The sequence below is a fragment of the Tenrec ecaudatus genome, chromosome 1, assembly GCF_050624435.1.
Source record: "Tenrec ecaudatus isolate mTenEca1 chromosome 1, mTenEca1.hap1, whole genome shotgun sequence".
Classification (NCBI taxonomy): Eukaryota; Metazoa; Chordata; class Mammalia; order Afrosoricida; family Tenrecidae; genus Tenrec; species Tenrec ecaudatus.
In genome coordinates, this window is record NC_134530.1 from 72843897 (window position 1) to 72866191 (window position 22295).

The 22295-nt window shown below is 55.6% G+C and overlaps 1 protein-coding gene across 1 annotated transcript in view; it reads right to left on the reverse strand.

Annotated features, from left to right (window-relative positions):
• Positions 1–3607: 3607 nt before the first annotated feature.
• TRABD2B (TraB domain containing 2B) overlaps positions 3608–22295 on the reverse strand; it is a 269123-nt gene continuing 250435 nt past the window's right edge. Inside the window, exons 5-7 of the mRNA XM_075555816.1 lie at positions 21874–21964; positions 18663–18932; positions 3608–8786 (exon numbers count right to left, since the gene is read on the reverse strand). Coding sequence (XP_075411931.1) covers positions 8567–8786; positions 18663–18932; positions 21874–21964 — 581 coding nt within the window. The 3' untranslated portion in view covers positions 3608–8566. The remainder of the gene's footprint in view (positions 8787–18662; positions 18933–21873; positions 21965–22295) is intronic.

Consider the following 22295-nt stretch of genomic DNA (forward strand, 5'->3'; position numbering starts at 1 on the left):
CCATCGATCACTCTCTCACGCTCCTTCCATCCCTATCCAGCACTCTCTGCTTGTGGGCCTCTCTCTCTCTCTCCCTCTTGATAGATTCCCGTGTTCCTTGTCTTAGCTTAGCTCCATCTTTCTATGTTCTTTTCTTTTAAAAATCATTTAATTGGGGGCTCATACAACTCTTATCATAATCCATACATACATCAATTGGATAAAGCACATTTGTACATTCATTACCCTCATCATTTTCAAAACATTTGCTCTCCATGTAAGCCCCTGGCATTAGCTCCTCATTTCCTGCCCTTCCTCCTCACTCCCCCCACCCTCATGAACCCTTGATACTTTATAAATTATTAATTTTGTCATATCATACACTGTCCTAGGTCTCCCATCACCCACTTTTCTGTTGTCCATCTCCCAGGGAGGAGGTTATATGTAGATCCCTGTAATTGGTTCCCCCTTTCCACCTCACCCTGCCTCCACCCTCTTGGTATCGACACTCTCAGCACTGGTCCTGAAGTGCTCATCCGTCCTGGGTTCCCTGTGTTTCCACTTCCTATCTGTGTACATCCTCTGGTCTAGCCAGATTTATAAGGTAGAATTGGGATCATGATAGCGGACAGAAAGCATTTAGGAACTAGAGGAAAGTAGTATGTGTCATCATTGCTACACTGCACCCTGACTGGCTTCTATGTTCTTTTCTCTTCTCTTCTCTTCTCCCCCAGTCCCATTCCCAACCTCCCCTCCCCCTCTGTCACCATCCTGCTCACCCCCCACCCCTGCTCGGCTCCCAGAGTCTCTGGGAGGACGAGGAGTGGGGGTGAGGGACAACAGTCAGGGATGTCCAAGGAAGCCCATCAACGTTGCGACCCATCAGGGAGGAAGAAATAGAAAAGGAGAAAAAAGGAAAGCACGGAAACGGGTTTTTTTGCAAGCCCAGGCATGACATAAAACAGGATTTTATGAAAATTTTCTGAAAATAATTTCATTTTACGATGCCCGAACAGTGGCCGGCCCAGTTTGCCTGGCTTGTTGGGTGTGAGTCACAGCTGGAGGCCCCAGCCCTCACCCAGTCCAGCCTGGCCCCTGCCCAGCCCCTGCCAGCCAGGGTGCCTCCGGGGGTGGCAGCCCTGGAAGTCAGTGGTGAGGTGGGCAGGCTTCTTGCTCAGCGCAGTGATCCTTGGTGCCTCACCCTCCCTAGTTGGCTGAGCTCCAGGCTGGAAGGTCGCCGTTTAATTTTCCCATGGACCTAATTCAGTCATGGTCAGGGCATTCCTGCCTGCTCCAAAATCCTTGGATGACATTGTCTTGGTCATCCAACCCCATGGCTTGAGGCCAAAGCTCTCCCAAAGCTCATGAATCCCCAGAGGTGACAGCCGCGTGATCTTTGTTGGCCTTTGGCTTCCAGTTGCCACCTTTTCTGTTTCATCCATGCCAATGTGGACCTGGAAGTCAAGACAGGCCTTATTCCCAACCCCCACCACAACACACACACACACACACACACACACACACACACACACACACACACACACACACACACTGGTTCTCCTCCTCTTTCTTTCTTTGTTCTCTTGTCCTCTTTCTCAGAGGCAAAATGACCCCCCCCCCGCCCCCACCTCCCATCCCCCCTTGCTCAGGTCATAAACAACACCTTCCCTCCACTTCCTTTAAGGTGGAAGAAAGTGCTGTTCTTTCCTGCTTGGAGCCCTGGAGGAGGCAGGGTTCCCAGTTTCTCCTTTGAGGAGGACTGCCGGTGAATGCAATATGTACCGTGTTGTTTCATGCAGATTCTGGAGACTGAGGCTCAGCCAGGGAAAGACTGGCCCAAGGTGTCGCCACAGTCAAGCCAACGGCAGAGCTGGGACTAAAACTTGGACCTGCAGACTCCTTATCCCCTGACCCACGAGTCCACTTGGCACTGGCCCCTGCGTGCGGTGTACCTGAAGGGTTCAGCTCTAGAATCCTGCAGCCCCGGGAGGGAGTAGCTTCTGGAGGCCATAGAGCAAAGGAAAGGGAACGGGGGCACAGAGGAGAGTCAAACACACCAAGATAGAGGGAGAAAGAGGCAGATGCTCAGACAGACAGAATCCCCTAGTCTGGGAATCCCATCTCTCTTTTGGAGTTCCTTAAGCCCTGTGCGCACACCTCCCCTGTTGGAGAACTCACCACCTCCTGGTTCTTGTCCAGGTCCCCGGGAGCCCTCTTGGCTGTGTGATTGCTAACCTACTCCCATTAGGGATGCCTTTGTCTGGAGAGGAGGTCCCTCGAGTGACCCACATTACTCTGGGGAAGAGCCAGTAAAAACTCACTCTCCATGGCTAAGTACCTCGCTGGTGAAGGTGCAGGGGGTTTAGAAATGCAGAGAAAGACATCTCCCGCTCCAAGCTCCTCAACAACCTGTTCCCTCGCCACCCCAAGTTCCAGCGGCCGATTCAATGTCCTCTTTGGGGGGCCGTGCTGTGTCATAGTCACACCTTATCTAGAGAAAGCCTGGTCAGCCGACACGTGGAGACCTCAGAGGATGCATCGAAGACAGAAACTTTACCAGACGGAGTGCCTTCTCCTGACCTTTCCTCCATCATCACTGACTCGATCACTATGTCTGATGTACACACTCCCTGTCCAATGGGGCTGAGGACACAGAGTCGAAAAACCAGGGCTGTGTGGCCCCTGGAAGTCAAGGGGAAGGGGGGAAGGACACATAAGATCATTTCAGCCCAGGTTAAAATCTGCCAGGGACAGGGCACTGTGGGGACAGAGAGGGGTAGGGAAAGGCTTCACAGGCCAATACCACTGGAGCTGGGGTGGGAATGATGGAGCTCAATGGACCAAAGAGCGAGAAGTTGAGGATGAACCTCAACAGCAGCCGAGGATGAACTTGGGCGACACAGAGGCAGTCAGTAACTCTATATTGTTCAATATTGGGAGACGATTTGGTAAGAGGCAAATGCCATGATGGAGGCATAGACAAAGGCCGAATATTAGAGGGCCTTGTGGGGCCTGAACTTCTGTTTTGGACACAACAGGGTCATTGGAGAGTGTTAAAAGCAGGAAAAGAAACAGCCCTTTCTGCAGTTTCTGGAGTTCACCCTGACTCAGACCGAGTGGACTGAAGGGGACACAGGCAGCTGTCGGCCAGGCTCTCGTGAAAGTGAGGATGGTCTAGCACAGGCCGGTGTGACGGAGACAGGGAAAGGGGGACAGGATTGATAAAATCTTGGCGAATGAGTGAGGAGGAGCAGAGGGTGAATTCTCCGCTCTTGCTTTGCTTAATAGTCTTAGTGATTCCTCTGTACCTCTGTGGGTAGCTTATTCTGCCTGGGGAGGATGAGCTGGACCAGTTAGCACGGGCCTCTCAAGTCTCTCATACCTAACCACCCCCACTCCATCTCAAGACCTGCCCTATTCCTTGCCTTGCAAATGTGTGGGCTGCAGTTCCTGCGTCTCTTTGCTTCCGGTCTTGGCCCTCCCGTCAAAGGCAGTTCTCCTCAATTCCCCCGTGGCAGGAGGCAGGGAGCCTTTAGCACACAAGACGCCAGCCCATCGGATTCATAGTATCTTTTATTAATATATTATGCTACAAAAATATTTTTGGCAAAATAACATTAATAGCATCTTTCTTTTTCTTCTATTAGACTCTTAAAGAACTCTTCATGAAAATTCACAGAGTTGAGGGGAAAGAGGTGGTTAAGAGGGCAATATCACGAATACCTTCCAACGACAGTGCGATCCGAAGCTTGCATTGCAAAGTGAGTCTGGTGGGGCTATCTCTTTGAGGGAGTGAGGAGCAAGGTGGGGGGGAGGGGCTCTCTCTTCCCCTCCACTGGCCTAGAAACGTCCTTGGCCAAACCTCAGCCTCTGCCCACCCCAGCAGCTGGGGGCCGAAGGTATTTGAGGGTTGTTGGGCTCTGACAGCTCACTGGACACATCTTAGGCTTGGATGCTCTTTCAAGACCAGGTTCCCTGCAGCGGGGCCAGGACAAAGGACTTAGGATGGAGTCAGGCATTCAAGGAGTACTCGCCTGCCATCTTTCCTACCTGCCACCTGCTCTTACTGCCATGCCTGTCGTCGGTCCTGGGAGGAAAACCTGGGGAAGGTCACCCCTTGATATCAGGGACTGCCCCCTCCAGGTTTGCACACGAGGGTCTCCCATGAGACCAGCTCTGACAGGACAGTGGAGGAAATGAAGGCGCAGAAAGGAGAAGACACTTGCCCATGGTCATCCAGCAAAGCGGAGTGGTAGCCAGTTTCTCGGGAAAGGAAGTGGCCATGTTTGGAAAGAGGGCGGAGAGGACTGGGGGTCAGCCAACAGTCCTGGTAAAGGGCTCTTTCCCTTCACTGGGGTCAGCAGGGCAAAGAAGGAAGAAGGCGCTCCGGGCTGGGCTCAGGGAGCCTGGGTTCCAGTCCAGCCCTCCCCCAGAGGCCCCTCTGCGTGAGGGCATCAAGCAAGCTCGCCAATTCCCATCAGACCCAGTGGTGGTTGGAGACCGGGGTGTGTGAAGCTGGACTGATTCCTGAGCTTCACTCGTTCACACAGCCAGCTGGGGTGGTTTGCTTGGCTGCTTCAATGAATGTTTGGATCAATAGCAATGTTCAGAGGATGGGCGCACTACAGAGCCAGGAAGAAACCTATGGATGCCCACCCCAATTCGCTGCCAAGATTTCAATCTTCTGTCTCCAGTCAGTGGGCCCACGGCCCCTGCTCTCATCCCTCTACTGACAGGAAACTCACTGCCTTCAAGGGCAACCCAATTGGTCTCCTCTGACTTTGGGGGAATAGTTCTACTACTATGCACAGCCACGTCGGCCTCTCTTCTCCTCCTTCCCTCCTTCCTTGCGTGCTTTCTTCCTCCTCCTTCTCTCTCTTCCTTTCTCCACTCCCTCCCTGCGCATCTCTTGAGCATCCCCTATGTGCCTGGTCAGGATCCCGTGACCCCTGCCAGCTCACGGTCACAACGCTGAGTAGATGTTGTAAATGCTAAAAGTGCCCAAAGGAGTCCAAGAAGGCTTCCTGGAGGAGGAAATGGCTAAGCTGATCTTCATGAGATGAGTAGTTAGAAAAGAGTAGTAGGAGGAAGGCATTCCAGGCCTGGGGAGTGCAAGGCGAGACGTGCTGTCTATTCTAGAAGGAAAAAGATGAATGTGACTCAGCCTGGCCAGGCATAACGTGGGACTTGGCAGGGTCAGCGTGGCTGGATCCTGGTTAGGAAGCCAGGCTGAGGAATTTGGGTCCTGCGCAAACTATCACCAGCCCACAGTCTGTCACCCAGAATGCCGCCAAAGCTCAACTTCCGGGTTGACACTCTCTGGTCCTTCATGAATCTTCCTTTTGATAGAATGATGTCTCCTTGCCCTTTGGGGGTCTTTTATGACAGTGGCGCCAGGCTGGAGATTGGGGCGGTGGAACACGGGGGTCTATACGTCTAGTTGGCTCAGAGCGTCCCAGAAGACAGTAATCTCGGACGTACTTCAGAGTCATGATTCAGAGTCCGGGTCTGTGACCCAGGGTTGCCGGGGCCCCTAGGACTGCCCTCCACAACCCACCTCACTGTCCACCTCTCCTATGCCTTCACCTGGTCCCCGGTAAGTCAGGCCAGCCTCTGAAGGAAGATCCAGAGAGCCATGTCATATGGTCAGCTCTCCTGAGAGATGGTGGACCAAGGACCACCATTCGCCTGCTGGTTGACTCCAGACACACTACTTACCCACAGGGGCACGGTCCTTCCAGCTTTCCTGCCTGCCCCAAGGCCAAATGTGAAAGTTCTAACAACAGAACACTAGGAGCTTCAGAAGGCTAGACACACAGAACATGCCGGGAAAATGCCAGAAAGATGGTAGAAAGCTCATTCCAAAGGTGCTTGAGCAGTTGATGGCATGGTGGGTTCCTGACCCAAGTGGCGGTAACTCTAGTGGCTCGCATTGCAGATGCCGTGTCTGTGCCTCAGGCCTGTAGGACCTAAGTCAGAGGTTCAACTCAGTTTCAAACCCTGGCCAGCAGAAAGTCCTGGGGGCACAGCAAACTGCCTGCAGATGTCAGACCCACCGTGGCTCTGGCCCTCCTGTCGACACACGTCTCCCTATCAGTTGGCCCCTGCAGCTGGCTGCCCATCCATCTTTCTGTAAACACTTGACTGCTTGGTCGAGGGAGGGTTGGAATCCCCCAGCTGCCCAGAGGAGGGATCCGGAAAGCCCAGGGATTGAATCAGCCTCAAGTCAGGGGCCTAAACCGGGTAGCCTCCACTCTTCCGTCTCACAAAGCCATCCATCTCCACGGGCTGCTGGTCCCACCTTGATCCTGAGTTCCTCTGGACCAGGAAAGGCGCCTACCTTGGGCCCCAGCATGAAGCCCGGCACTTACGCGCGCTCAGTAATTACCTGCTGCAATTATTTACTTCTTTGGCCCTTTGCCTGGCACAGATCTGGGCACACTGTCAGGTGCCTGGACTGTTTGCCCAAATGCTTCATCTTTAATTAACCTTAAGCCCCACCTTGCCACATCGCGCCACACACTCTGCCCCGAACAGAGAAGCATCTGGCCACGTGTTTCTAATTCCTTTATACTCATCTCATCCCAATATTGCTCTGCACGGTGTGTGTGTCCGAGGTCCCACTGCCCTTCTGAGCTGGCTTTCGAAATCAGCTAAAGCTCCTTCCCGCTCAGAAAGAGGAAGTGACTCTTTTTTTGCCAAGCATAACGGGTTCCAGCCCTGGCTGGGTTCAAGTTCAATTTCAAGCATGGTGCTCACAAGACTGGCTGGGCCTTCAGAAGCAGAGCACAGGGGTCCATCAGATCTCAGGCTCAATCACACTCAGCTGGAACCAAGCTGGAAAGAATTCAGCGGCTCGCCAAGATGCCCATGAGACTTAGGACCAAGCGGCTCGCCAAGATGCCCATGAGACTTAGGACCATGCGAGGGGCTGCCCAGAATGCCACCATCTCGGATGGGAGGCACGATGGTACTGGGGCCAGTCAGCCCTCATCAAGTCTTCTAGGGTAACCGACGGTGCCCTGAGGCCGGGCAGCGCTGGGCAGACCCGATTGGCTGTGCAACTTTGGAGAAGTGCTTGCCCTCTCTGGGCCTCCTAATTATTCTCACCGCTACTCTCGTCTGTCAGAGGAGAGGTCCTTTCTGCTCTCAGATTCCAGGACTCTGTAAAACATGAGCCATCAGCCCAGGTGAGGGGCTGAGAGCTGAAAACTTCATTCTCAGCCACCACCTTGGGGACAGAGAGACTCTGTAATTGAGGTGTCTGCCTACACTGGCCCTCCACAGCTATCCCTGACCTCCGGTCTCAGATTTGGCAGAAAAGTCTCTCATTGGTTCTAAGATAAGGCAAACTGAGGGGACGTGGCAGTGCTAGCACCCCTTGGCCAGGGGGACCAATGTGAGGAGCTATGGTCAGCCTCTGCTGGAGCACAGCTGGGTGGGCCCGTCACCCCTGGAGCACCCTGCACAGAGCGCACAGGCAGAACAGGGTGAAGGAGGAAAGCCTCGCTTTGGGAGGACATGGATGTGGGGTCAGAACATGGCTCTTTATTAGCTGGGTGACCGTGAGCAAGTCCCTTCCCCTCTGTAAGGGGTTCTGTTTCCTCATCTGCACCATGGGGACCAGGTGCCCCTCACAGACCTGGCCAGAGGAGCACCGATGAAGTGTGCAAAGTGCCTACCACCCCGGAGGCTCTGGCCAGAAGGCAGTTCTCACTAAGATTATCACATGACCCCTCGGCCCTCTCCCTGGAAGTGTCTTTCTGAGACCTTCCTGTTGTCCGGCCCACCTTGCCCCCATTTGACTGTGACTTTCAATCAAATTTGTGAGATCTTAGCTTTGCCACTTACTGTGAAACCTGGGACGGCCCACTTTCTCTCATGGGGCCTCGGGGTAACCACTGATCAAGTGAGGTTGGGGACCACCTTCTTCAGCGCCAACATCCCCTTCCTGCCCACTCCCACCCACCCACCGCCGTGCTTTGGTCAGAACACTCGCCAAGAGTTATGAGGGCAGTTCACAGACACTCGGGGTTTCCAAAATTAGCAGCAATCTCTTTCCTAACGCTTCTCCCCAGGCCCCAGGCCCCTGGTGGTCTCCAGGGCAGCTGGCTTACAAATATAGCTTCACAAAGGCTAAGCCTGGTTGCTTTGCCCTCCCTCCGAGGTCCCCAGACTGGGGAAACCCAAACCCAGAGACGGGAGGCTTCCACTGATGGGGAACACGCACCCGAGGTCACGGGTGCCCTGGCAGCCTGGTTCACCTCGTGGGCCCGTATTGAGGCTAATTATAGGGTTATTAACATATGCCACATAAAAATAGTTTTATGGTAGAATAAATACATTTTTCCTTTTTTTTTAATATGGACACATATCTTACAAAAGAGCCCCATAGCACTATGGGAAATTAAGATCCTTCTACAAAAAAGAAGATGTAACTGGGCAGAACAAAGCTCTAATGTTCTAACCGGTCCCACCTGGATTGCCCATGAGGGGTCAGACACCCCTGGAAGTGGTGGCAGGTGCTGTGGGTGGTGGCCGCAGACCCTCTGCTGTTTTTCTGGCGTCTTTGCATCGAGAGCAGAGGTCAGGAGGGCCCCAGTATGTGCAGCAGGGACGTAGCGGCGATGCTGGCAGTGACGGCACTGAAGATGCCCCCCACGAGTTGTGGGTGGCTACGTGCTGAGCTGTTGGCAAGACCCAGATGGCCTTGGGGCTGGCGCTGGTCAGAGACCTGGAGTGGGGGTCTGGCAGTTGCAGAGCTGTGCGTGGGCTGGAGGGGCAGCGGGGCTGGTGAGGCAGTGGTGCTGGAAGGGAGGAAACACAGATGGCACAGCGATAGGTCAGTATCTTGTCCTGGGCAAGAGGCAGCGGTCTTGAGGGTTAGAGGCAACATTACGGGAAAACTTTTTCCTCATAACAGAGAAAGTGACAAGGGGCTCCTAACCAGGAGAGTGAATATTCCAGAGCCACACAACTAGCCGAATCAACTGTTGAGGCCTCCCCACCCGTCTATGCCAGGCTGCGTTCTATGGTTCTGGGACAAGCCCAGGCTGTGGACCATAGGTCTCAAAGATGACCACGATAGAGAACGAGTTCCCAGGCAAAAGGATGAAAGTGTTCACATGGAGGTGATCTGGGTGACCGATGGGTGAAATCCAGTCTCCATACTTTTGAACATAGCCCTCCGGCTGTTCTCTCCTTTCCAAACGGAAACAGCCAGAAAACAAAAGAAAACAAACAAGCACCAACAAACAAAGTCCCCATCATCTTCATCGCCCTCCTTATTAGAACTACCATTTACTGAACATCCACTATGGGTCCAGCACTTTACCAAGAGTATCTCTTCGTCTCAGAACAAACCCTACAATGGGTCTCCTTATCCCTCAATAGAGAAGCACGCTGAGGTTCAGAGGGGCCACCTCGTGGGTAGGCCACAGGAAGGTGGCAGTGGGACCTCAAGGGGGCAGGTGCTCTGTCTTGCTTTGAACTGGCCACAGGAAGGTGGCAGTGGGACCTCAAGGGGGCAGGTGCTCTGTCTTGCTTTGAACTGCAGTGAGTGTTTAGTGAAAGGTATATTTCTCTTGAACTTATAAAAAAGGGAATTAAGGCTTGGAAGTACCAGGTGAGATTCTTGGCTCAAAAAAGCTTTTGTGAAAAAGGGGGAGGGAGGGCAAAAGAAAGGCAGAGAATGAGACAGAGAAATAAAAGAGAGATTAACAGCAGGAAAATACTGGCAGGCTAAGTCTACTCTTGAGGGGCTGGGAAGTTGGAGGGGGGCACAGGGGTGTAGGCAGAGCTCAGGCTATTTGCTGGGCTCCAGGAAAGAGTTAGGAAGTGGATGAAGAGAGAGAGAGAGAGAGAGAGAGAGAGAGAGAGAGAGAGAGCCAGACAGACGGAGGGAGAGGAGAGCAGGATGAAGCATCACAAAGAGAGGTCACCAGGGGAGCGTTTGGCCAGATCTGTGGACAGAGGAGAAGGCATCGCCTGTGAAGAACGGTGGCCAATAGAGCTGGACCAGGGCTGGGAGTCCCGGGTCAGGTGGCCAGCGGGTAGAGGTGGTCTAGATTACCCAAAAGGGGTAGACAAGGCAATTGGCAAATGGCCAGAATCTGAAGGCAGAGCATGTGTTGCTTGCACATGAGTGAGGGCGTGCGTCCCTGGCGGAGCCGAGCACTTGGTACCCCGTTCCGGGGTGAGCATTCCTCAGACACGGGTCCTCCTCATGGCAAACGCACTGATGAGGCAGGCACCCCTATTTTACTTGTGAGAAATGGAGGCACAGGGAGGTTAGGGAACCTGTTCCAGTGCCGAGAACAGGAAGGGGCCAGGCCTGGCGCACCGTTGGGAGAACAGACCAGGGACTTGGGGCTTGATTGGAGCTTTGACAGATGGGATGGGGGTGGTAAGGTCCTCTTCTGGCTCTGCAGCTGGCCCGTCCCTCCTCAGCCCAAGGATTAGGAGGAGGCTCACCTTCCTGGGTGCCTGCAGTGATGAGCTCTCTCACAGTGAAACTGCTCTCCCTCCCTGCACTCCCTGCCCAAGGCCTGGGGCCACCTGGGAGCCCCCTCCCGCCCCCATTCTGGCCCGGTGTTTCCTCATGCTGGGCTGCAAGGTCCTAAAGACTGGCCGTAATCACCACGGAGAGTCCCCGTAATTATTAGCACCACAGCCCAGGGCCACGTGCTGGCCTCTCAGAGCCCGGCTCCATCTGGTACTCGCACACAGGCCAGCTCAGCTACAGTCTGCATGGGTGGGGAGGGGAGCCCAGCATCCACAAGCCCACATCTGCTTCCATATGGGTTCAGCTGGGATCTGGGTTCTGGGTGTGGGCACTCCAAATGCCCTCTGGTGTCTTGTGCTGGATCAGTGCATCTCCAAGAAGGAAGGGCCCTTCTCTCTCGACTCTCTACTCCACACTCCTGGAGACGTGCAGACAAGGACATCATGCCATAGCCCTGGATGAAGGTCCTTTCCCGCTTGGAGACTCCAGTGGCGATGTCCTTGATCCTGGGTCACTTCAGGCCACCTGCGACCTGCCACGGTCTGTGCGGGCTCACCCAGCCTTCCGAGGTTCTCCCCAGCACACACCACCCCCTCAACCGCACCTAAGGTCTTGCCATCTCTGACCTCGGCCAGGTGACTGCCCTGGGGGTAGTGAAGGCTGCACGGAGCCTTGTGCGTTCCCCATTGATCACTTGTGCCATTGTCATCCGCTGGGTGTTCGGGCTGCTGAGGTTTTAACGAATTTCAGTGCTGAGAGTTTAACCCGTTCTGAAGAGGACCAGCACGCAAAACACTCCCTGCTGTCCCATCCATTCTATCTCCGCAACCCAGGGGAAGGGAGGAGTGGAACTGCCCCTGTGGGTTCCCCGGGCTGTAAGCCTTTCTGGCGAGGAGCAGCTGGTGGGTTGGAACTGCTGACCTCGTGATTATCAGTCAACTCAGAACCCACGACCCCACCCCTGGGGCTCCCGAAGTCCCATATCTTATCACGACTATTGAGATGGTTGTGTCTGTCTTCAATAAGAACTCATCTCATACCAGAGCTCTGGGGGCGCAGCGGGTGAAGCATAGGGCTGGCTGGTAACTTCCAAGTCTGCAGTTCAAAGCCACCAGCTGCTCGGTGGGAGAGAGATGAGGCTTTGGGGAAGATCTGCAGTGTCGTAAACCCCAGGGAGCAGTGCCATTCCATCCTATAGGGTTGCAGAGTGAGGATTGACCCAACAGAGGCATTCCCACTTGGTTCTAATCTAATACTACAAATATAATAATGCTCTCCATTTAGAGAGCACTTCTCAGGAACAGAAGGTGGCTAGACCTGGTGCTCCCCCTCCCTCCCCACACCATCCCCCACCTGAGGGACCCTGTTGACCCAAAGCAGATTGGCTCCTTCATGGCAGCCATCTGGGGAGCCTAAGAATATCCAGTCCCCAGCACGCCAGGGACACCCGCGGAAGGGCCAGCAGACACTGGGCGAGGGGTTGTCCACCCGGCCCCTTCTTCATCCTCCCGACAGCCCTGCTGTAGATGCCACGATGATTCCCATTTCCAAGATGAGGCAGCTGAACTTGAGGAAGATGATGTGTCCAGCACCAAATTACAGCAAGAGCTAGGCTGGGCACTCGGGCAGCCTGCCCCCAGCCTGGGCAGGGCAGAGGTGAGCAGGGAATGATGGGAGCTAACCAAAGGAGCTGGGCACTTCGTGCTGAGACCTGAGAACCTGTGGGTGGAGGCTTGCCAAGGTGTGAACTGGAGGCCCCTGCTGGCCTCAGCTGCTGCAGGGGGTCAGTGCCCCCGCCCAGGGAGGGTCTCTGCCCCAGCCTCTTCCCTGCCTTTTATAGCGATGACAACAACAACCCCAATCCCCCGACAACACAGAATGTTCACAAAGATTCCGAGGCAGAGTGGTTGGCAAAGCTGGCAGAGGAGAGGGCGGCTGTGTGCCCCTGCAGGGCCCTGGAGCTGGGCCTCAGGGCTGCCGCAGACAGCACCCTCCCTCTGCAGGAAAGGCCCAGCTAGGAGTTATGAAAACTATGCTGTGCGAGGCGCCCAAAGGCATTTTCTTTCACACTTTGAAAACCAAAGATGAAAATTCCCCCTTGGAGCCTGAGCTGGAGTGAGGGGTTTTATTGCTTGGAAGGAGTCCCAGGGAAACGAGGGGGGCTGGGTAGGAGGAAAAGCCCCTCCAAATGCCCCCTCAACTGCCTGGCGCACTCTCCTCACAAAGCTCCAGTCCCTGGTCCAGCCCCACCTCCTCCTCGGCTCACGCTGGGGAAAATGGTCTCCTGGCAAAGTGGCCTGGAAGCCAAAGCAAACACTCGTGCATTCCCAGGCTTTGCAGATGGCTGGCACAGAGGGGCCGAGTCTGCTCTGAACCGCCAGGAGCCCTCGGGCAGGGAAGGCAGGCGCCCCGGGCCCGGCCTGCAGTACTCTGGCTTGCTGGGTGGCGTTGGCTGGTTGCGTCTTTTGGGCCTCAGTATCTCCACATGAACAATGACAAGGAAGGAAATCCATCATCTTCAAAGATCTTCCAACAGCAAAACCCAGCAGTGAGGTCTCCGGCAGAAGGCAGAGAAAAGCAGAGCTGGGGCTGCAGACACACGGCTGTCTGTACCCCGAGGCTTCTCTGCAGGCTCCCAGGAGCAGGGATGATTCTCAGCCCCGGAAGGTCTCCCAGAGCTATCTAGGGGTCTCCGACTCTGGACAGCTCTGGGCAATAAAGGGACTATTGGTCACTTTGCCCTGGGTGACCTCCTTAGAGGGCTCACGGAGAATCGGGAGACAGGACTTGGAGCCTGGATGAAGAGGGCCTTCTGCCTGGGCAGAAGCCTCGGTGCAAACAACCCAGGGGGTGGGGTTCGGGGGACTGGAGACCCCACTGCGCTTCTGGTCTGAACCTCAACCTCTTTGGGAGACACAGGGTCAGATCTAGGGGACTGGCTGGCCTGAAGCGCAACTTCCTAGGGCGTCCGTTCCCTTCCCTCTCTGCCTTGCCAGCGTATCTCGGACCCTCCAGCTTCCAGCTCAGCAGCATATTCTAGTTGCTCTACACAGTGCAGATCTGGAGAGCAATGAGGGACAGGGGAAACTGAGGTTCAGAAGCATAACAGCCCTGGGACACCGGCCCACCAGGGGATGTCCTGCACCCCCTGGCCCAGCATGATGTCATCACCAGGCTCTTTATTACAGGCGTGCGGTGGCCTCGCTGTGTCTCGCTCCCTGTGCCTACCCCAGCAGGCCTGCCATTCCAATTTGGAAGGCCCAGCCACACTGCTGTCTTTGCCCAGGGACTCCTGCCCCTGCAGCTGGGGACACTGCAAACAGACCCTGCGGGTCCTGCAGGTACCAGCGAGCCCCTATGTGCACACAGGGGGACTGCAGGACAGTCACTCCCAGCAGGCATGGCCTCTCTGTGGCTCCTGGGGGCTCAGGATGCCTGCGAGTGTGTGGCTCCACTGCTGCTGCGCAGCCCTCTGTGGACACCACTCAGCCTTTAGCCCGGATCGCCACAAATTGTTCTGACTCAGGCTGCTGCTCCTCTAACTTCCTCCAGTGTGTTTACATCTCAGGTAATGAGCGCCCAGGGGAGGCCAGCCTGCTCTGGGTGGTGTCCTGGCCAGCCGGCCTGCAGTCCCACCCTTGGGCTACTCCCCTGTCCATGTGCCCACACGCAGTCCATACCCTCGGCCAGGGCTTTCAGCCTAGGGACACTGGTGCGGAATTACCACCTGTGAGACTCCCTGCCCTGGAGCAGAGCTTGCAACCCTGCAGAGTCGGTGGTGGGCCGCAGCAGGGAGACCTCCATGGTGCACCCGTGATGATGCGGGTGAGGCGGGGCGGGCGGTCATGTGCTGGGGGGGGGGGTGGTTTGAAGGTGCCTGTGGTAGTTACATAATCTGGTGTCAATTTGAGGATTCAGAGTGAAGGGGTGGAGTCTAGCCTGTCAATCAGGTCATAGCCAATGAGGCCTCTGTGTGGGCATGGCCTTCTCCTGAGGATTCTGGGAACTCCGGTCTTCCTCCCTGGAGGCAGGAGACACACTCTCTCTCTGCTCACTCCCTGGGAGACATTGCAGCTGACAAGACACATGGAGCTACACTAGTGCCCTGAGCTGGAGCAGCCAGCCAGCCACACGAGACCACTGCCAGCACTGAGCTCAGATGCTTCCAATGTCACTGGATCCATAAGATTTTCCACCCACTGGCCTGTGATCTTCCAGCATCCGACATCATTGCATGTGTTTCATGAGTCTGAAGAGGACTTTGTAGATTGGCATCGGACATATGAGCTAATATCGGATTTATGGACTTAAGCTGGGATGTTTTCTCAATTGTTCTTGTACATAAAGCTCTTTCTTATACACATGAGTGTCTATGAATTTGTTTCTCTAGTCTACCTGGACTAACCCAGTGCCCCTGAGCTTCAGAACTGGATTGGGGTTCCGCCTCTCTACTTGGCTCTGCTCGATCTTAGATGAATTACATAATTCGTTGATCCCATTTCCTCTAGGTAGAAGAGGCTTTACCACTCAGGGTTCTCGCCAGGATGGGGACACAGAGGAGAAGAACCTGTCACCTTGCCCAGCACACGTCTATCCCTACCCTGCCCCCAGCAGGGAGGGCAGCCTGTTTACAGGCTCAGGGGCAGAGGACACCGTGCTACGGGGCAGCCGAGGGCCAGGTGAGGAGGCTGAGAAGGCTGTGCCGGAGCACTACGGAGGGCAGTGCACTGAGGCTGGAGTCGCACAGGGGGCAGGTGAGGGGGAAGAAGTGCTTTAAAGAATGGATCACTTAGAATTATCAGCTTAAAAATTAGCCCCCTCGATTCGGTCAAACATCGAATTAGCTTTCCACTCCCTGGAGAATGACACCCTGCTTGGTAAAGTGGAATAACTCCGCCCCCTGCCATCAAGGTGATGCTGACTCATAGCAGCCCCATAGGGCAGGGGAGAAGGGTCCCCGTGAGTTTCCAAGACCTGAGAATGTAGCTCTCCATGAGGGTCGGACGCCTGCCTTTCTCTTCAGGAGCTGGTCATGGTTGCCAGCCCAATGCACAAGCACGGTACCACTAGGGCAAGCAGAGGGGCTGCGGAAAAGGAAGGTCTTTCCCGAGACGGAGGGACACAGTGGCTGCCACGCCGTGCTCAGGCCTAGGAACCACTGTGAGGATAGCGCCGGGCCGAGCAGAGGCACACAGGGCTGCCACGGGCTGTGAATGGACTTGGCGGCACCCAACAACCATGCGATGTCCCCAACGTCTCTTCCCTGTGGAGGCGTGGGATGTTAGCTGCTATCGGTGACGTCATGGGCTGTGTACACCCCGAGGCTGTACGTTCCCACCCCTGCTCTAGCCCACAGGTGCCCAAACTTATTTGGCCTACTTCCCCCTTTTCAGAAAATAAATGAACAAATAAATGAAATTACTCAGTGGCCCCCTCCCAGGGCAATTTAAACCATCTGTACTGCAGCCCAAAATCGAGGATAAAATGTAGGTTTCTACTTTTGCAGCTCCCCTTCCCCAGCCCCTGGAACGTTCCAGCACCCCCAGGGGATGTGATCTCCCACTTGGGGCAACAGTGTCTGGTGAGGTTGAGGCAGCAGGACCCAGGGGGTAGAAATGGGGATGCCCGTGACAGAGTTTAAGCTTCCAGGAAGACGATTTTGTTAAAAGGCCACACCTGGGCCTCGGGCTCCCTCAGCAGACAGAGGGGCCCTGCATTTCCTCTCCGAGTTTGGCACTAGGGGGTCTGGGGTGGGACTCCGCAGGAGCCACAGAAGCTGTGGCCTGCACCTGGGCTTCTGGGCGCCGGGGTTTGCTCCCCAAGAAGCAGCACGGAACTAAACAAACCAGCTGTCTGCTGGTGGAAACTTCTTTCTCTGATCCAACCAGATGGAAGAAAACGATCCCACCACAATTCACCTGGTAAGACGGGGTGGGGGGGCTCCCGCTTGCCGAAGAAAAGCTGTATTCTTCTGTTGGAATCGTGCTCTGGGCCTCAGAGCTGCGGATCGTGCAAAGGAAACCGTTTGGAGCCATTTGCCGAAAATTGCCCTTCAGACATCGTTAGGGCTTGGGGTGCTGTGGCTGGAGCGGACAGCCTGCCCCCCATCACCCCATGGGCTGGACCCATCACTGGCCCATTCATTCTCCCGGTCACTTCAGCGGGCTGACCAGTGCACTGAGTGACTGGTCTAATTAGGGCTCTTCATGGGCTGCCAGCACCTTCATCTGCCCGAGCTGCCCTGGCAGCCTCGATGTCCGCTGTAACTCTGGCCTCGCTTTCGGTGTGAAAGGGGCAGCCCATGCTGGGTGCGGGTGCCAAGTGTGTCACTGCCAATCTGGCGGCAGCAATGCCTCTGCCACAGCAAGTGGGCCAGCCAGCGAGCACTCACTTTGTGAAGCGTGCTTCCCCCAAACCCAAGCCAGGCGCTTTGAAACCAACACCCAGCGGGAAGATGGAAATCTCAGAGATGTCTCCAACCTCCCTTGCTTTGAGGTAGTGAACCAGACTCAGTTCACCCTGTGGCTAAGGGCTCAGAGAGTTGGCTGCGGGGAAAACTCCAAAGGGGAAAGAGCAGGAAGCAGCCCCCCGATTATGTCTGTGACTTCTGGCAAGCCTGTCCTCCCCGACCACCTCCCCCCCCCACCCCTCCAGGCTCAGATTCACCTTCTCTAAGCGCAGAGCCGGGCTGGTCGTGCCCAAACACTCCCAGTCTGATTCACCCGGAGCCCGTCCAACATATAGCTTCCCAGACCCCACCTTCTATAGATTCTGATTCCCGAGGGCTGGGGTCAAGGTCACTTGGAGGATTCAGTTGCATCTGACCCAAGCTATGGTTCTTGCAGTGGCCTCATATGCATGGGAAAACTGGGCAGTCAACAAAGAAGAGGAACCGCTCTCTCTGAAATACGGTGCTGAAAGAATATTGAATATACTACGGGCTGCCGGAAGAGCCAACTAATGTACATTGGAAGGGATGCAGTCAGAGTACTCCTTAGAAGTGAAGATGGTGGTGAGACTTCAGCTCACCGTGGACATATGATGAGGAGCGGCCAGTCCCTGGAGAAGGACACCGTGCATGCATGGGAAACTAGAGGAAAAGAGGAAGAGGACCAGAGGAAGGCCCTCAGTGAGATGGATTGGCACAGTGGTTGCAGCCATGGACTCAAACCTAACAATTGTGGAGGCTGGCGCAGGACTGGGCAGTGTTTCCTTTCATTGTACATGGGTCACTATGGGGCAGAACCGACTCGATGGCTCCTAACAAGACGGTTCTTTTAAGGGGTGTTGAGGAATTCTGGGAGGTGATCTTTGAGGTCTACATGGAAAGTTCTAAGCCTGCTAGGACCACTCTGAGAGCATGGGAGACTACAAATGCTAGGACTCCGTGACAGGCCCCGCTCTGGTGTCTTCTGGATGCTTTGGAGAAACTGTGCCCCGCATCTGGAGAGTCCTGCTGCCTAGTGAGGTCTGGGGACACTGCCAGCTACTGAGACGAGTACAGGTCCTGAGGCCACCAGGTATGAGGTTAGAAAGCCACCCGGGGGTTAAAGCCTGAGCTTCGGTGTAGACAGGCTGAAGGGGGTTGTGCGGTGGGTAGAGGACAGAGACTGTCGGTCCTGCAGCTGCCCAGTCCCCACGAGGTGTAACAGATACCTTGATCCAGTCGAGACAGTGCCCGTGGCTGACATCAACCAAGGTCTGTCCTACTCTTTCCAGCTCCTTACCATGGTGTCTGCACCCAGACCACCCAGGACACAGGGCACCTGCGGCTTTGCCCTGAGGATGAATGAGCCTCCACTTGACACACCTGCTGCATCCTGGAGGTTGCATGCATAGCAGACTTCTGCCCACTGCACCTGCCTAGGCGTCTACAGCCTCAGCTTGGAAATGGACAACACGGTTCTTGATCTCAACTTGAGAACGAGAGGGGCCAGATGCGGTGGTGCCCGACAAACCCTGGATCTGTTGTTCCTCTGAGGATGGATAAAAGCCAGCTCCGAAATATGTCTGCTCCCAGGAGCTTGGGCCTGAATGGGCTTCCTCCCACAGGCGCGGGTGATAACAAGAGTATGGCCGGCCTCGGGTGGTCCCTGTGAAGCTGGTTTGCATCCAGAGGCTCAGCCCTCTGGACAGGATCTGGGTAACCCCCCTGTCCCTCACCCCATATCCTGCTCACCTGTTCTCGATTCGAACCCAGAGGTCATTGAACTGCCGAGGCCGCTGCTGTTTGTTCTGCCTCTTGTGCCACGTCTTCTGCCGCCCGAACTCCTCCAGCTGGCTGAGACTGTCGGGGAGCAGGAGGTGTGGGGACAGGGCTGGGTCTTCCTCCTCAGGCAGTGCGGTGAGGGTTGCAGAGGGAGCCACGGGTATGCCAGCAGCTGGGGTTACCGAGGCTGGGCTCCCTGAGGTACCCTCGGGAGGAGGTGCTGGGCTCCCGGCAGCCGGGCTGGAAAGGGGCAACAGAATGCAAGGCATGTGGGTTAGCATGTGGTTGACTCATGGTGAGGACAATTCAGTGGGAAGGTTGTCCTGGCAGGGAGATGTGCCAGGGCGCCCCCTGGGCTCTGCGGGATGAACATGGGCAAACCATTTCCTCTGCCCAGAGGGGGAGCTTGGTCTCCTTTCATTTGCCATCTATGGATCCATCAATCAATGGATCCATTTATATTTATGGGGCACAGATCCTGCACTGACAGGATACTTTCAAGGAATTGGGAATCGGCAGTGAGAGAAACAGATAAAGCTGATGCTCTCTCTGACGCAGGAGACAGACTGCCGCAGAGAGTGGGTCAGACCGCCATAATGTGGGTAGAGACATAACGGCGGGGCGGGGGGGTCGTGGTCAGGGAAGGTCTCACTGCAGAGGCCCACTAGAAGAAGATGGGTAGGTCTCCTGGCGAGAGCTGATCTTGACCAGAGTCTCATTCGTTCTGTAAACTTGGCTGAGGGAATCTAGGCAAATTGTCTACCTTCCTCCTCTGGGCCTTAGTTTCCTGCTGTCCGGTGGGGCTATTTCAGCAGCTAGTTCACCGGGGTGCTGTGAGGTTAACACAGGCCAAGTGTTTGTTTGTTTGTTTTGGTAATGACCATCACTAATGTTGAGTTGTTACCTTTGCACCTCTGCAACTTACTGGCTGTGTGCCTGGGGGCGGGGTACTGAGTTCCTGTCCTGAGAAAGACAGAACTTTGGCTTAGGGCCTGGCACCACCCATGCCTGCTGGTCCCGGCTATAAGGTGGGCACTGCAGTGTTGATGTGTGTGTTTGTGGGAGACACACTACATACTGGGGTGCCTTAGCTTCTGCTCCCTTGTACTCTTTTCTCCCTGTGGCTCCTGTGGACTTCCTTTTGGGGACGCCTGGCCTTGGGCCGAGGTTAGATGGTCTCTAGAATTTTGTCTGTGCAGATGGTGGAAAGGGAAGGCTGGCACCCAAGCCAGCACCCCACTGGTCCTTCTACTGCACACCCACACAGGGTGGGGTGAGGCACTCCTCCCTCCTAAGGCTGTTGGCCCTGCAGCGGGGCAGGGTTCTTCTCAGTCCCCAAGGCAACCCCACTTCCCATGGTGCAGGCTGCTTGGAGATGCCGGAGATGCGCAGCTGCTGGGGAGATAATTCAAAGCAGACAAAGAGAGAGATCCAGGAAGCACCTGCGGCTGAGGATGGCTTTTATTGTTGGAGCCTCCAGGGCCTTCTGCCCCGCCCCCATCTGCTGGCAGGAGGACTTCAGGCAAGCACTTTGGGGGTAGGGTGGGTGGGCTGTTCAGGGTGAGTAGGGAATGCCCTACTCTCAGATGAATAGGGAGCCGAGTCAGCAAGGCTGGCCAGCAGCCTCCCAAGCCTGAAGAGGACAATGAGCTTTAAGGGAAACGTCCTTGGGCTTTGAGGAGCAAGAGGAAAGGAGGGGGAGCTCCGAGGGGCCTCCACCTCTTCAACTCACACCTGCCCCCAGCCCAGTGTGCAAGCTGAAGGGTGCTGGGCCTTGTGGAAGTGACCGAGGAAGATGAAAAGGAAGGGAAAGTTGGGAAAGAGTGGACAGGCCCAGGCCCAGTCCCTGAACCGCCCCCTCCAAATTCCACAGAGACATGGGGCGGAGGGTGTGTGTGTGGGGGGGCTTCTCTGGGTCCAGGCCTCCCCCCTGCAGTGTGCGGAGCATGGCATCAGCAGAGGTTCACAGAGTTGTTACAGACACCCTACAGTCAATGGGAGCTCTGGTGGCATAGTGGGCTGTGTTGGGCTGCTAACTGCAAGGTCAGCAGTTTGAAACCATCATCTTCTCTTTGGGAGAAAGATGGGGCGTTCTACTCGCAAGAGTTACAGCCTCGGAAACCCACGGGGTGCGGGGGGGGGCAGTTCTACACTGTTCTGGAAGGCCTTCTCTGAGTCAGAATCGATTTGATGGCAGGGAGTGAGCGGCAGGCGGCCTGGGTTTGGAGCCCAACTCCCCTACCTACAAGTGGTGCTTCCTATCTCATTCGCAGGGAGGCTGGGAGGATTAAATGCGCTAAAAGTGCTCGGAGCCCCGTGGAGAGAGGGCAGTAGGAGTAATACACATCGGCTGTGATCCTTCACGTGCCCTTGGGATTCTGGGTCCACCGTCAGGAGGACCAGAAACCACAGCGGGGCAGTCCCTCCGGGCGGGTAAGAATGTCGCTGCAGAAAGGCTGGAGCAGGGGCCACACAGACCCCTCCTGATGGAGGATCCTGCTATGCACCTCCATGGCTGACCTGCTAGCCCCCCATCTCACCACACCAGCCCAGTGCTGGCGATATGGATCCACAGATTGGCTGGAGCTGGCTCCTGGCCTCAGTTCCTTTCAGGCTGGTGGAGGAGACAGGGCACCCCACAGGAAGAGAGTGGCCACTGTCTGGCTCCATTTGAGTGGAGTGGTGCATTCCATAATCCGGTCAGAGGGCAGGTGGAAGAGGGGACATGACCAAGAGGCCTCAGTGGAGACGGAAGAGTCAGTGTGAGTGGGGGCCCAGGGCTAAGTGGGGAAGTCACAGGAATGGGCGGGACAAAGGGGAGAGCTCAGGCCATGTGCGCTTAGTCCCACAGAACCATCTTGAATCCCTGCCCAGGCACCGAAAGGGGCCCCCACCCGCTGGAGTCCTATAAAGTCCTGGAGAGTCTTCCCAATGCCAACCTAGAATGTCTTACTATCTAAATCCCAATGCCCGCCCATAACCACTGCCACTACCCTGGCTGAGTCTCCAGTCCTGTCTGCGATGATGACACACAGCCCAGTCCCCTACAGCCCAGCACCCTCCACGTCCGGCTGAGAAAGCAGAAGCCTTTCCCAATCCCTCCAGGGCTCCACCTCACCTCACTGGGCTGGCCATGCCCCTTGTGGCCATGCATGACTATGCCAGCCACTTGGCTGCTTACCTGTGGATGGGCTGCCCTGCGGGTGTGTGCTCCACTTCCAGCCCTGCCTGCCGCAGGACGTCGATGACAGTGTTGTTCCCCAGAAAGTGACCTGGAACACAAGAGACGGCATGGGCTCAGCCACGGACCAGACCACCAGCAACTGGGGCATGGTCTTGGGTCATCTCTGGGTTTGTCTCAGAGCCACAGTCGAGGTCCTGGGAGCTCCCTGGGCCAGGGTCCTAGCTCTGCTGCTCACTGGTCCCTTTCCTGTTCCTCAGTTTCCCAACCTATTAATCGAAGGTCCCGGTAGAAGCAACCTCCGTACTTTCTGTGAGGATATGGGCAAGCAGTATCCAGTGTGAAGTCAAGGATGCCTCACGGAGCTGACCCCAGATCCGGGCTGCGCAGGTTGGGATCAAGTCCTGTAGTCATGTGAGGTT